Source organism: Populus nigra, chromosome 19 (genome assembly GCF_951802175.1).
Source record: "Populus nigra chromosome 19, ddPopNigr1.1, whole genome shotgun sequence".
Taxonomy (NCBI): domain Eukaryota; kingdom Viridiplantae; phylum Streptophyta; class Magnoliopsida; order Malpighiales; family Salicaceae; genus Populus; species Populus nigra.
This window is the reverse complement of record NC_084870.1, coordinates 12,860,206-12,875,904: the sequence shown is the minus strand read 5'-3', so window position 1 is coordinate 12,875,904 and position 15,699 is coordinate 12,860,206. Positions and strand designations below refer to the sequence as shown.

Sequence of the window (15,699 nt, the reverse complement as noted above, 5' to 3'; positions counted from 1 at the left end):
TTAGATACTTCATGCTTGGCCTTTTTACACCTCTGCTATCTGTACATCTTTTTGCAAGCTCAGCAACCATGTCTATCTCCTCCGTTTCAGGACATGATTGTTTTCCAATGATGAGATGAAAATGAAGTTACGCTTCTCTCCAGGCATTAGAGTTTGGCTTATGTCCTGTCAGAAGTTCCACGAGAACTACTCCGAAGCTGAAGACATCACTCTTTACTGTTAAATTACCTGTCATAAGAAACTCACTATCCAGGTAGCCAAAATTCCCCTGTATTTTTTTTGGCTATATCAGCTTCACCTGGTGAAATCAGTTATATTTACTGTGAAATGTTCATCCGGAAGGATGTTCACTGTCTTGAGATCCCCATGAACGATTGGAGGGTTCGCTAAAGAACGCAAATAATCAAGTGCAAGTGCAGTCTCAGCAGCTACCCTCAAACGGATATGATGAAAAGGGGTTCCGTTTGAGATGAATTTGTAAACTAGTAATGGCTCTTTGATCTGCAAAAATAGTTCGAGTAGCTTTTGACCACATTCTTGTAGCCAATTTCATGTTGAAATTCCTCGTTCATTTGAGCCTAGTCTACTCCCTTAAACTTCTTGACTGCAAGTTGGGTATAATATGGTAAAACTCCTTTGTACACGCAGCCAAAACCACCTTGGCCAATTTTCTGATGATCATCGTAATTGTTCGTTGCTTTTGCCACCTCTATTCACTGTAAATCCTTTTTCGTTGATGCTTTAAAACCATGCCCCCATCTAATTTCTCAGTTCTCATACTAGGAGTAGTGTGTGTGTGTGTAGGGACGGATCAATTAATATATAATCTACTATTATGGGGAAAAACTTATCAAAACTCTTAATAGATGTATCTTTGAAGCATAAAAGGTGAATTTATCTAATCACAAGAATCTCAAATCCAAATGTTTGTTTATAAAGAAGTTATTTTGATTTTTTTCTGCATGTTAAGAAATTCAGCATGGGGTAGTAGCTGAATCAAAGGATAACTGCAGATTTACATGTAGAATCCAAGAATTAATGTGTGCTAGCTGCCCAGATGGCTAAAGACTAAATTACCTGAAGCTACTGTGGCGATACCACATAAGACCATCTACTTTAGTTCTGATATAATATTGCCTTGATCAAAGTTGATTGTATTTCTAAGAACTAAAACAAATTACTTTTTTTTCTTAAAGTTGCTCTACTCTCATTGAGGCAACCTTTCAAAGATACTGTGGCACAATCTTTTAAAATATGATTTTCCAAGATTTTTTTTCGGCTATACTATTTTTCAAATAAAATTTTTCTTTCAACAATACTATTTCACCAAGTAAGTTGGTACCTAATCATGCAATCTATCCAAAAACAACAAGTTTCTAGCTAACATAACTCCTATGTTATGGCATGCAATGCATAGACATATCAAATCAACAATCTCCATACTAACTGAAACTTCAAACAACAATCTGTTCAAAAAAAGAAAAACAAAGCAAAAAGCATGACTCCGCTAAGTGTCTTGTAACATTACATGTCTTCAAAAGCAGATTTTATAGCTAGCATTGACAGGGGAAGAGGGGATCGTAATGAGAGTCACCAACATTCATTGGGAGCTGATCAACGGCCTTGAACCAAGTTCGAGGCAGCTTTCCAGTACATCCATAATCCCCGAAAAGCACATCTGCTACTCCTTGGCCTTCAGTGCCTGGCAACCAAGCAGCAACAAGAGCATCGATTTGTGACTCATAGGGCTCAATCACGACTGGACGGCCAGATACTGTGACAACAACGCACTTATCATTGCCGCAAACATTGAGGATCGTACTTGGACCTGGTTCACCTATGGTTAGGTTCAAACTGTCTCCAGCTGTCTCAGCATAAGTAGTCTCTCCGACCACAACAATGGCATAAGAGAAGTTGTTGGACTTGACGAAATCAACATCAGGGTTCTTGCTGTAGACGATTTCTGTGCTTGGATCAACTACGACTGAGATACCACTTAAGACGGTGGTTCCTGCTCATTGTGCGATAGGACAAGCTCCATCAATACTGCTACTATTATACTTAAATTCAAGAGAATCGTGCTTGAAATGGAAGCAAAAAGGAGAAGCATGTTAATTATACCAGCAGTGTAATTGTTGCCATCAACGCCTTGCCAAGTTGCAGTCCATCCTCCACACTGATAGCCCAGATTGTTGGCATGGCTTACGGCTACAAGGATCCTAGATGCTTTTTTAGAGAGGGGTACAACTGGGGCATCCGCGTTCTCTCCATTCTTCAACAGCACCAGTGACTTCCTCACAGCTTCCCTTGCCAAATCTCTGTGAGCCAGTTTTCATAACAAGTGGCAAGTTTTCGGACAAATAATTAATCTCCTAAAATGGGAAAGGAATGCTTAGATTCAGACATATAAAGCTACATGGCTTTCGAGCTGGTCAACCAAGGTCTCATCAGCTAAGGGAGTCTCAAATAGACCTAAAGTGAATTTCACTCGCAAAATCCTCCTGACAGCATCATATTCAATACGGTCCATGGACATATAATTGTTATTTACTAAGTCAGTCATAATATTGATGAACTCGGTATGGTTGTATGGAATCATGATCTGAAACACACATGTTAAAGCTTCAATGTCAAGGAAAGCAACAGCTCTAATTAACCAGAAAAAAAAAACATTTTGTTTGACAAGAATAGGCAAGGTTCTGCTAGTCTTTGAGAATAGAGAGGTAGGAATCAACTAACCATGTCAATGCCGGCTGAAATTCCTTTCAGAACTAATTCTGTGTAGTTTCAATGAGGAGGGTAAGTAACCCTAGCGACACCCTCCCAATCAGAGATGACAAAACCCTGCGACATTCAAAAAGTGAAAGCAAAAGGTTACAATTGTTTGCTTTTCATAATATTCTATGACTTGGTTTTGGATACATAATTTAATAAAAAACATAAGAAATTTAACTAAGCAGTTGTCATGATCCGAATCCCGGATCCATGACCGGCACATAGGCAATGTTTCCCTTCAAAGTTCCATACCTATGCGAACCCAAACTTATCCTAACTTAATCAGAGTTCAACGCAACATTAATAATAAAATCAACTTCATAATATAATTGAATTGTCTTAATACAAGAGTTTATATAAGTTCAGAGTTTTGGAGCACTAACTAAACATAAAAGAAGGTGCAAATTACTACCAAAAGAGCAGGTTCTGAAGGTCCAACAAAATGATCTGCTATCAAGCTATAAGCCTGAAAGGAATAAATAATGAGATGGTGAGTTCAACAACTCAATGAGTAGATAACGTTCAATATACACACACGAGGTAATACAACAATAAGAAATATATATACAAGTATGACTCTAGGTTCTTATAGAAAGGTTTCTCAAATAGGTCATAACAAGAATATCAGAAGGTAAAGCTCGTCAGAAAATCAAAATGCAATGAGCATGAGGCTTCGTACTGTGGGATGATCAGTCCACACAGGTTGGTGACTCCCCCGACCAACTAGGGTTCAGATACGATGTGCACAAAGACTAACACTATCCTGTTAGCATGGGTATTCTGACTGACATACCATAGGTTCATAATTATAATCAAACAGACATATTCATATCTCAAGGCTCAACTCATGACATCAATCAAATGAGGAGCTATCAATTTAGAATTCAATTCAAAATATATACTGGTTCATATCAAGAATTCAGATTCAACAATTGATCATACTTTATCAAAACAAGGATAATAATCAACATATATATTATCAAGAAGCATGATCCAATTCATATTAACAAATCAAATATTTATAATATTTCTCATGCATATGGAAAATTATCCACTCACCTGACTCGAAAGCAAACAGAAGTCAAAAGCAAACACCGAAGAAAATCCTACTAACATTCCGCCGGTAGAATATCAGGATTATCTGAACACAAATGAGACATATTCAAGAATGACTCAAAAGAATATATATAACCTATTCAATACACTTATTTAAGGGTGCATTCCATAACCCTAAATGTTTTTGAACTAACTAGTCAATTTTCTCAAAAACCCAAAATTTAACGGTTTTCCCGAAATCTAATCCATAATAAAACAACTAATAAAATTGGCAATAATTCACTAAATAACCCTTAATTATTCATCAAACTAATCTGAAAAAGCTAATATTACAGCTAGGGACTAATTTGGGATTTACCAAATTTTTAAGGGTCAAATTGCAACTTTTGTCAAATTGGAGGACCAAACTAAACATATCATAAATTCATTAATATAGTGGAATTATGTCCATAATTCATCCTCATTTCTGTCCAGATCATCTCATTATACTCCAGGGACCATTCTGGAATTTTACCAAATTTTTAGGGTCAAATTGTAATTTTTGTCAAATTGAAGGACCAAATTGTGTTAAATTTTCATATCTATACAGTAATTCTGCCCATAATTAATATGTTATTCTGTTCAGAATCTCGGAATATGCTTCAGGGACCAATCTGCAAATTTTCCAAAGTTTGGGGACTAAACTGTAATTTTCACAAATTGAGGGACCAAATTGAATTTTTGTCATCTTCAACCTCAAACCCAGAATTTTCAACAGAAAACCCACTGTTCTTTCCTTATTTCTAACACAAATTCACCATTCAACAAAACTATATCTGAAAATCATCTACAAACTCTCAAAATCATCCAAATAATCAAATACCCACAACAATTAATTCTATAACATTCAAATTAAACCATCAATCAAACCCAAAACACAAACTTCATAACCCTAACATTTATCAAAACCGAAATTAAAGCTTAATTAACACATATTTATACATAATCTTACCTTTTTACTTATTTCCTCCAACTCCTTTCTATTTCCTTTCTAATTTTCCTCTTTTCTCTTCTTCTTCTTCTTTCTCCCTTCTCCCTTCTCTCTCACGGTTTGTCACTCAAAATATTCAGATCTCTTCTTTTTTTTTCTTTCTATTTATATTTCTTATGTTTATCTAATTACTAAAATACTCTTATTTATTTATACTCCAACTTTTAAGCCTCCAAGGACTTTATTGTATTTTTCTACTCATTAATTCAAAACATTACAAAGAATTTCAAAACTTTGGTTATGTATAACTATGTTATTTAGCTTTGATTTTCAACCATATTACTCAAGAATCTGATTTGAGAGAGAAAGGGGGAAAGAAGAAGAACAGAAAAGAGGGAAAGATAAAGGAAGAAGAAGAGAGTTAGAGAAAATAGATTTAAAATATAAGATTTATACTTTGGTTTTATATAACTATGTTATTTAGTTTTAATTTTCTGTTTTGTTAAAAATTAGGGTTTTGTAGATTTTATTTTAGGTTTGATTGATGAATTGATTGTAGTATTTTTGTTAATGGATTATTTAGTTGATTTTGGAAGATTTTAAGTAAAAATCATTGTTTATTTGTGTTTTTTTATTGTTTTTCAAGTTTAATTAGTATTCTTCTTGGTCTTTGATGTTGAAATTTTGAGATAATTGTAGGAGTGCAGTTTAAAAATGTCATGGCTTACATCTGTGGTATCTTGACATGATGGTGATCGTGGGGATGATGATTATGATGATGACGGACCTCGTGAGGCAGATTTGGAGGGAAGGGTTGAGAAATACATAGGTGTGAAAGTGAAGGTCTGCGTTTATTTTTGTGCAGAAATGTGGATACAGAATTTTATTTTTTAAAAAAAAAAACAGGATGGATTGGATAGTAAATAGCCTTTTAGTGCACTTTCTGTGTATTGAAATTGACAAAAGTGGTGAGATTAATTAGGATTCAGCTAGTCTTGTTAAAAGCAGTACTCCATGAAATGCATGCAAATGTTGTTTTCATTTGTAATTTTGCCTTCTAGTAAATAGGGTGAGCAGAAGTATTTTGCCTACAGCATCTTCTATCCTCGAGAAAATGGGCATCCTCGAATTTAAATCTGCTTCTCAAGTTGGTTTTGGTATGTAGGTTTCATTTACAGGGCAAGGGGAAACACAATCAATGAAGCGGTTATCAGGGGGTCAGAAAACTGTGGTAGCCCTGACATTGATATTTGCCATACAACGATGTGATCCTGCTGCCTTTTTATCTTTTTGATGAGATAGACGCAGCACTGGACCCCCAGTACAGGACTGCTGTTGGAAAAATCCTATTTCTATGTCGTTTTTTTCGGCATCTCCCTAAAGCTTTAATGGTTTCTATTTTGTGGTCTTGTTTTGGCTATTGGTATTGAGTCTAGATGTAGATTTTGCATTACCACCGTGCCCTTCACCTATTGCTGCCACCCATTGCAGGGAGTTGATCTTTAGGTTCCTCGAGTGGAAGTAGTTATTTATATCTAACGGGAAGTTGGTAATATTTAAATGCATGCTCCTCGTCCATAATTGAATACCTGCTTTTACATCTGCAGATAATTTGTCCACTTAAGCTACTACTGGTTTGAATAATTTGACTGACAGTAAGATTTTGAAACTCCTGCTCATCTGAAATTGCTGGTCCATATGTATGGCAAGATCTTGGCTTGTATCTGCATGCAGTGAAAATAGGAATGTCGAATCTGTAAAGAAAATCTAAAGTGCTGTTGGTGTGTGGTTATGTGTGCCCTGTATTGTATTTAGCTATTGTTTATTCATCAGATGTAACCATTGGAGGTGATCGTTAATTACTTTCTTCGCTAGACATGATTCGTCGCCTGGCTGATATGGCGAACACACAATTTATAACCACCAAGGCCAGAACTTGTGAAGGTTGCTGACAAGTTATATGAGGTGACACCCAAAAACAGGGTGAGCCAAACACCAGCATTTTCTTGTTTATTTGATATTTTCAATATTCGAGTGAGATCTGGGATTTGGTGAAATTGATTTCCAGTGATAAACCATTACTGATTGGATTTCTATCAGCCTTCATGTTTTTCAATATGTTCTGTAATTTAATTATTGGAAAATTCTCTTTCTTGGCACTGTTGCTGATTGGATTTCCATCAGCCTTCATGTCGCGCTTCTAGATGCTTTCTCCCAATTAAAATTCGTGCACAAGTTTTCCTTTGGTGAGGAAGTAATATTCCACGAAAATCATTCTCTCACAGTCGCCTCCCCCTTCAATTAAAGAACAGCTCGAGCACGTGCTCTCAATGAAGGGGCCGGCAGCGTGAAGACCACGGCACTGCAGTTTTTCAAAGAAGTAAATCTTCCAATGAGAAAACACACCTCGAGGAAAAGGGAAGCTATGTGCATGTGGTGGGGTGTCATTAGGAAAAATATTCTATTTTCTTGAAAGGACTTCAATTGACTCATCAATCTAGGCCTCCACAAATAGCAAATAATAAATTATGATGTAATTGTAAATCTTTCTAAAATTGTTACGTAGATATGTTCGATAGATTAGGTAGACAAAATGAAGTTTTCTTCTCGTTGTTTAGATAGTTGACGGGGACGTAAAAACATTCCAAAATGGCTGCCTATGCAATGGCTGCCTATGCAATGGTTGGTTGGGTTGTTCTAATTAAGGAGGGACTTTTCTTCTCATTGTCTGTTTCTCCTATATTTATATAGTTTCCTTCACAACATTTGTTTCAGTCTTCAGGCCTCATTGTCTAATTAATGACTTAGGATGGGATATTTTCCAATAGGAAAAAAATAAAATAAAAGAAAGACTGAATTTTTAAAAGAATTGGCCTCATTGTTTTACTTGGTACAATGCTTCACCACTCTTAGGTAACACTATTTTTTTTATTACATAAAAAATATAAAAAAGATTTAATATTTTTTTGAAAAATAAAAATATAATGTTTAGATAATTGACTCAAACGAATTTAATAATTTGATTAATTTAATAATATCATTATAAATTAAATAAAATATCAACAATATATAAAACGGGAAAGAAAATAATGATTCTTTGCAAGATATGAATGCTTGTCAATATTATAAAAATATATATTCGTAATATTTTCAAAACGTCTCAATAATCTTATTTGTTAACAAAGTAAAAATTAAATAAAATTAAATAAATCTAAAATAATAAAACAAAAAAATCAATTATTACTATTAATTTTTTAAACCTTAACCTGAATTATAATTAATACCAAAATCAGTAGTAAGCATGAATGTTGCTAATAGCGCCAAAGTCTGGGATTATTGTCTTGGAGGGTAATTTATTGGTAAAGCCCCAAGCTCTCTAGTGTTTCTGGCGTGGCAAATACCCTATGGAGCTCGGCTGGTCCTGTTGAAGTTTACTATGATAAAGTTATTTTTTAGTAGGAGCTAATTATATAGGCAAAGTAAAGATACGTTTTTTACTTCCTTTTACACTTCCGTGTCCTACTCCTTGATGATGCCCTGGAAGTAGCTAGGTTAGCCTGCCTTGTTTGTTTTGGATGAAGCTACGTACACGGTAGGTTTGGCCAGTTTTTTTTATGCTTATGTTTTTGGAGACAACACTCAATAGCCCTGGTAAAATGTATCCTTTCACTGCAATGGAGGAAGGAAACATGCAGTGCGTGCATGATCACTACGTCTGACCTTGCAATTGTCGGTCTTAGGACTACTGGTACTTTTAATCTACTGCTGTATGATTGGCTAATCAACTTCATTTTTATTTTTATTTTTTGTTATTTGGAGGAAAATGGAAACAATTAACACGAGCCCGTAGCATTTAATTTGCAAGTCGCTTTGAAATGTCAAAGTTTTTGAGACCAAAGTAGATGACATCTCGTTGAAGAGATGGCGTCCTGCAAAAGAAGGTTGACTTTCAAGGTTGCTGTCTATGTATGCCATTTTCATTTTATTTCTCTCATTTACTAGCTGCATTCGTGCCTGCTTGTGGTCTTGAATCCACCGCCCCTGCAGCTAGCTAGGTGGAATCCAATGTTAATTTCTAGGTCTAGTGTCACTTATTTTAAGCTTGATGTTAACATCCATTATAATATATACAAATGGTTATATAAATGGTTATATATATATATGTTAATTTCTAGGTCTAGTGTCACTTATTTTAAGCTTGATGTTAACATCCATTATAATATATACAAATGGTTATATAAATGGTTATATATATATATGTTAATTTCTAGGTCTAGTGTCACTTATTTTAAGCTTGATGTTAACATCCATTATAATATATACAAATGGTTATATAAATGGTTATATATATATATATATATATATATATATATATATATATATATATATATAGAAATTAACATATATATATATATGTTAATTTCTAGGTCTAGTGTCACTTATTTTAAGCTTGATGTTAACATCCATTTATAATATATACAAATGGTTATATAAATCCTTAGAAATTAACATTGGATTCCACCTAGCTAGCTGCAGGGGCTGTTGAAGAAACATGAAACCGTCAACAGTTCATGCACCCAACCCAACTTTAGAACGATAAGACATGTTTTTAATGGCATTTAATATTATATTAGTAGTTATTTTTTTAAGTATTTTTTATTTAAAAAATATATTAAAGTTTACCATGACAGAATTTTCCAAAATAATTGGCCTCATGGGACCACAAACGTCGGTCTGCACCAGTTACATGCCAGCGGATTTGATTACCATAAGATATCAACAAAGAAGTTGAGAGGTCGGAGTATCTGAACCAAGAGGGGTTTTTTTTAACACAATAAATAAAAAATTATCAAAGTAACACAATTAAAAAAAATAATTGAAAAAATAGCACACTTGGAGTTTGTATTGATTAACCTACTAATCATTAAGATACACTTGATCCTAATTAATTCACTGATTAATTACGTCAATGATGTCAACCAAGCGATATATAACCTCCTCCTCCTCCTCTTCTTCTTCTTCAAAATCTATTCATAAATTGATTTTTCATTAATTCAGTCTATTATCTTTCTTTCGGACAAACTTTCTAAACTAAAACTAAAAAGAGATTGCAAATGAGAGAGATTTTTACACTAGAAAAGTTCTGTTTAAGATAAAACTAAAACTAAAGGAGGTAATGATAACAACAACAGCAGAGCAGCAGCAAAAACAATGATGATGATGATGATGATGATGATGATGATGATGATGATGATGATGATATTCTTAACAGAAATAGTTCTGTTTCTCGTTACAAATTATTAATTACATTTCAGGTATTATAATATATTTAAGAGGGGATTTCATTAATTCAGATTTCAAGATTTGTAGGCATATCATGGGCTGAAAATGACCTGGGAAAGGTGCTGCCAAGGCTCCCATGCATGTCCACGTTAAATCTTTCCCATTCCTGAGATAATTAAAGATATCATTTAGTAATTTTGATGCCGGTGATTTTGTTTATCATTGTTTATGTTTTTCAAACTATTTTTTGTTTTAAAAAAATTAAAAATATATTTTTTATTTTTAAAATTTTATTTTTAACATTAACACATCAAAACAATCTAAAAATACTAAAAAATAAATTTAAAGTAAAAAAATATTTTTATTTTTTAAAAAAACACTTTAAAATGAAAAAACAAATGGACACTTGCTACAATGCTTGACTACTTTTAGGTAACACTAGGTATGTGATCTGCGTTACATCACGTGCTAATCTATTTTATTGCAAAAAAAATATTAAAAAAAATTAAACATTTCTTAAAAAATTAAAAATATAATGTTCATGTAATTGCTTCAAATGAGTTTAATAAAATTTTGATTAATTTAATAATATCATTAGAAAATAAGATATTAATAAGAAATAAAATGAAAAAAAAAATGATTCTTTACAAAAGATGAACGCCTGCTAATATTATAAAAATATATTTTCATAATATTTCCAAAACGTCTCCATAATTTTATTTGTTAACAAAATAAAAAGAAAGTAATTGTATAAAAAGAAAAATAAAAAAATATGACAAAAAAAATCAACTACTACTGTTAACTTTTAAAATCGTAACCTAGATTATAATACCAAAATCACTATACATGAATGTTGCTAATGGCGCCAAAGTCTGGGATTATTGTTATTGTCTTGTAGGTTAATTTATGGGTAAAGTCCCAAGCTCTCCACTGTTTCTGCTGTGGCAAATACGCTATGGAGCTCGGCTGGTCCTGTTGAAGTTTACTAGCTATGATAAAGTTATTTTCATACTTAGAAGTAATTTTTCCAATGAGATAACTTTGTTATCCTGAGAATACAGTATACCCATTTGTATTGAGGAAAGGGAACCTTAGCTTGCAGAAACAAGAAAATATTCCAATATGGCTGCCTTTGTGGGGTATAGTACTGTATTCTCACGAGGGACTTTTCTTTTCCCTGTTTTTTTTCTCCTAGTGGTTTCTTTCACATCATTTATTTTAGTCTTCATGATTCATTACTGGGGCGTCATTGACTTATGACTTCGGATGCGATATTTTCCGAACTTGAAAGAATAGAAAACTAAATAAAATAAATCTAATTACATCACATTTGGGTTAATTAATTTTGGATTGCTATAAAAGAAAGATCGAAGAAAGGACTCGCAAGACTTCATTGACCTGATCATCTCGGAATTGGTCATATGATGAGTGTTTTCTGTCACTCTCTTAGCTATATATATATTGTCTACCAGGAAATGAAGTTGCACAACTAAAAATTAGCGGGGGCGAGTGGGTTTGGAGCTTCTTTGTATACATTTATTAAGTTGGGTGGTGTACAGGAAATGAGACTTCAGAGGTGGGTGTTTTTGCTGATGATGTTGCTACTAGTGGCGGCAAATCCAGATGTGAAAGATGGCTGCCAAGAAAGGTGTGGTGATGTTATTGTTCCTTACCCGTTTGGGATTGGGGAACAAAGATGTGCCATGAATGAAAACTTCTTTCTACATTGCAATTCCACTGATGATGGTCATCATGAACTGTGGTTTGGAGAGAACATCTCTGCCCGCAATATATCATTGCTGAATGGCACAGTCACTGTAGGCATTGATCCATCGTTCGATTGCTATAACAAGTCAGGGAGGCAGACGGGGCTTTTCAATCAGTCCATCTCACTTGGATCAGGCCCCTTCACATTTTCAGACTCTCGAAATATGTTCACAGCAGTTGGTTGTGATACCTTTGCCATGGTGACCAACATGGACGCAACATTCGGGGCTGCTTGTCTCTCTTTATGCACTAGAAATGTTACCATGTCAAAGAATAATTCCTGCTCAGGTTCAGGATGCTGCCAGACCTCGATTCCAAAGGGTCTCAAGTCTCTGGATATTACCATTCAGAGCTTTAGCAACCACACGGATGTTTTCGAATTTAACCGCTGTGGCTTTGCATTCCTTGAGGACAAGGACTCCCTTGATGTGTCGGATTGGCCACTCTCTCGAACTCCAAAACTTAATGATACGTCAAATGTTGTGATCGAATGGGTAGCTCAAACCGAGACATGCGAAAATGCTCCGGCCAATAAGAGTTCATATGCTTGTGGCATCAATACAAATTGCAATTACTCTGATAATGGTCAAGGATATCGTTGCGCATGCAAAAAAGGGTTCGAAGGAAACCCATATCTTGAACAAGGGTGCCAAGGTAAAGTGACAGATGCCTTCAGTAGTTACGTAATTGAAATTAAAAGATTGCTCATTCCTCTTCTCAGATATTGATGAAACAAAACAACTTCTAAATGCGTAGAACTTTTCTAGAATTTATATTCGTGTAGACTAAACTGTACTGAATTAAGGTCAATTCATAATTTCTTATGTTTACAGATATTGATGAGTGCAAGGATCCCAAGAAATACACATGTCATGGTAAATGCCACAACACCATTGGGGATTACGAATGTAAATGTTCACTTGGCATGCATGGTGATGGCAAAGTAGGTTGTCAAGGATTTGCTATCACTACCATTATAGCAGGTAAATGTCCTTCGCATTTTTCTTCTATACCAGTGGTTGCTATTGCTTGCTTTGATTGCTTCCAGAGCTCCATCTTTAGTACTCAGAGAACCAATAAGCTCCTGTTATTGGATTCTGCTTTGCATACATCCTTTATTCCTCCCTCTCAACACATGAGATTTGCATAGCCACTAAATATGGCATGGAAACGTTTCTGTTCAAGAGATTCATTTGTTTTCCATTGATTTTCTGTATGCAGTCGTAGGCGCCATAGTTTCCCTGGTGATTATTTGTCTATTGCTCTTCATGATCTTGAGTAAAAGAAGAAAGGACAAGAACTTCAGAGAAAATGGGGGAATGGTTTTAAAGCATCAAAGAGTAAGGATTTTCAGTGAGGCAGAGCTGACAAAAGCAACCAACAATTATGATGATGATAAAAAACTCGGGGAAGGTGGTTTCGGTTCAGTTTACAAAGGAGTTTTAGCAGACAATACAGTAGTTGCTGTCAAGAAGTCCAAGGGGGTGGACAAAGCTCAGATGAACGAGGATTTCCAACATGAAATCTGCGTTGTTTCACAGGTCAACCACAAGAACGTGGTAAAACTCCTGGGCCTGTGCTTGGAGACCAAAGTGCCATTACTAGTTTACGAGTTCATCTCAAATGGAACCCTTTTCAAGCACATCCATGACAAAAGGTCACAGGTATTGGCTTCCTGGAGCAATCGTCTGAGGATTGCATCAGAGGCTGCTCTCGCGCTTGATTATTTGCACTCTCTAGCAGACCCTCCAGTTATTCACGGAGATGTCAAGTCGGTGAACATTCTATTAGACGATAATTACACGGCAAAGGTAGCAGATTTTGGAGCTTCGGTGCTTATTTCTCCAGGCCAGACCAATATTTTAGCCACGAAAATACAAGGAACTTTCGGCTACCTGGATCCAGAGTATCTTATGACGGGTAATTTAACTGAAAAAAGTGATGTCTATAGCTTTGGAGTAGTTCTTGTGGAGCTTCTCACAGGGGAGAAGCCAAACTCAAATGCCAAGTCAGGAAAGAAACGGAACTTTATTCAGTACTTCAACTCAGCATTGGAAAATAATGATGTTTTTGGGATTTTGGATTTTCAAGCAGCTGATGAAGCTGAGATGGATGAGATAGAAGCTGTTGCTGAGCTTGCTAAAAGATGTCTGAATAGCACAGGAGTAAACCGCCCATCCATGAAGGAAGTGTCAGAGGAGCTTGCTAAGCTGAAAGCCCTTAATCAGAAATCATGGGCCCAGCAAAATAGCGATGAGACAGAGTACTTGCTAGGCGAATCATCACAATCTTTCCGCAACAACGCAAGTCCTCCCACGAGTCAATCCCAAACTGTCATATCCTTGGAGATTGAAAACTACACCGATAGCATTTAAAATTGGAATTTGCCAAGGAAACATGCTGCACTTTCGGAGGGCCAAGAAATTGTTGTCAAGCGTGTACTAAATAGTTTGTTTGATTAAGTTGCAGCTTTAATGGTAGTGATTGAGTATTATTGTCTCCAGGATCCTGCAAGCTTAACATGTTTCTGGATTTATCCTTTCTTTTTTCATCATGTAAAGTAAAAATTGTGGGTTTACAGGATAAAGATCATAATAAAGCGATTAATTTACCTTGCATGGTAGATTTTGTGGAACCATGGACCGAAATGCCATTCCTGAGATGTGATATAAAGATCATAATAAAGCGATCAGCATGATTTTGGACTTCAACGTAGCATTTAATTGAACTTTGTGATTGTAGCGGACTTTCTGGACTTCAATAAGGAACCCATCTTAGGTTCACTTATTCAAGGACTTACATTCTCATGGAGAAGAGTGATGATTTGCCTGGCAAAGATTATACCTCCACTATTTTTCTGACCGCACAAGCATCCATGAAGTGCTGTTAGCCTAGATAACTCGTCAGATACTTCATGCTTGGTGTTGATCAAAATAAAATCTCAGCAGAATATAAGTTTGTTTACAGTATTAGAGTTTGTTTCTTGTTGCTAGTCTAATGGCTATTTTTATTCCATGTAACAGAAAATCAGATATCCTAAGAGAATATTTTGCAATTCTGTTTTTTCTTATTGTATAAATAATCGTATTGAAAATCAATAAAGTAATGTGTTCTACTGCAACTACAACAACAAAATTTTGTTTTCTCTTCAATATATATAACAAATTGGTATCAGAGCTAATTTTTTTGAGGGACTTGTGAGATTGAGAGATCCTAAACATAACCTTCAAATACTTGTGAGATTGAGAGAGCCTAAACACAACCTTCAAATACTTTTCATCTAAACACAACACATCTAATATGAACTCAGAAATGTCATTTACTACAGTTGCACCTCTAATATTTGATGGGATCAATTATCAAGTATGGGCTGTTAGAATTGAAGCCTATCTTGATGCTAATGATCTATGGGAAGCAATTGAACGAGTATATGAAGTGCCAACTCTGTTAGACAATCCAACAGTTGCACAAATCAAAAATCACATAGAGAAGAAGTAAAGAACGTCGAAAGCAAAAGCAACACTGTTTGCAGCAGTCTCACCCACCATTTTTTAGCGGAATTAATTATGTATCTATCAGGAAAATACAATCTCATGGCTTGTTTTCTTTGAACAAGAATTTCGCAACATCTACTGTTAGAATAAGTTTAGGGTTTTGACTTCAATTATTGCCTTAAAATAGAGCAGTTGAAATTTAATAAATAAATCTGCATTCTAACACTGTTACAACACTGTACGTAATTTTAATTGTGATGTTTTGGAAAAATAAATTGGAAAAGGCACTTGGAGGCTTAAATATAGGTATAAATAAATAAGATGTATTGTTATAATTGAATAAAGCTTGACAAA

General features: G+C 34.9%; 3 protein-coding genes and 1 long non-coding RNA gene across 5 annotated transcripts in view; 3 read left to right on the top strand and 1 right to left on the bottom strand.

Annotated features, from left to right (window-relative positions):
• The window catches only part of LOC133680044 (wall-associated receptor kinase 2-like), a 52,664-nt gene that overhangs the window by 3,252 nt on the left and 33,713 nt on the right, over positions 1–15,699 (top strand). The gene's annotated exons all lie outside the window — the stretch shown is intronic.
• The window catches only part of LOC133680043 (wall-associated receptor kinase-like 8), a 43,729-nt gene that overhangs the window by 2,974 nt on the left and 25,056 nt on the right, over positions 1–15,699 (top strand). The gene's annotated exons all lie outside the window — the stretch shown is intronic.
• Positions 1,874–4,927, bottom strand: LOC133680047 (uncharacterized). Of its 2 annotated transcripts, none has more exons than XR_009836267.1 (3): positions 4,823–4,927; positions 2,740–2,844; positions 1,874–2,602 (listed from the first exon to the last, which is right to left on the bottom strand). It is a non-coding gene; the product is annotated as an uncharacterized LOC133680047 (long non-coding RNA). The 2 variants fall into 2 exon arrangements; XR_009836266.1 differs by having other exon boundaries at positions 1,874–2,318.
• LOC133680045 (wall-associated receptor kinase 2-like) lies at positions 11,463–14,486 on the top strand. Its single transcript, XM_062102842.1, has 3 exons — positions 11,463–12,505; positions 12,685–12,834; positions 13,073–14,486. Exons 1-3 carry the CDS (start codon positions 11,647–11,649, stop codon positions 14,224–14,226), a joined length of 2,163 nt encoding a protein of 720 aa, XP_061958826.1. The 5' UTR covers positions 11,463–11,646; the 3' UTR covers positions 14,227–14,486.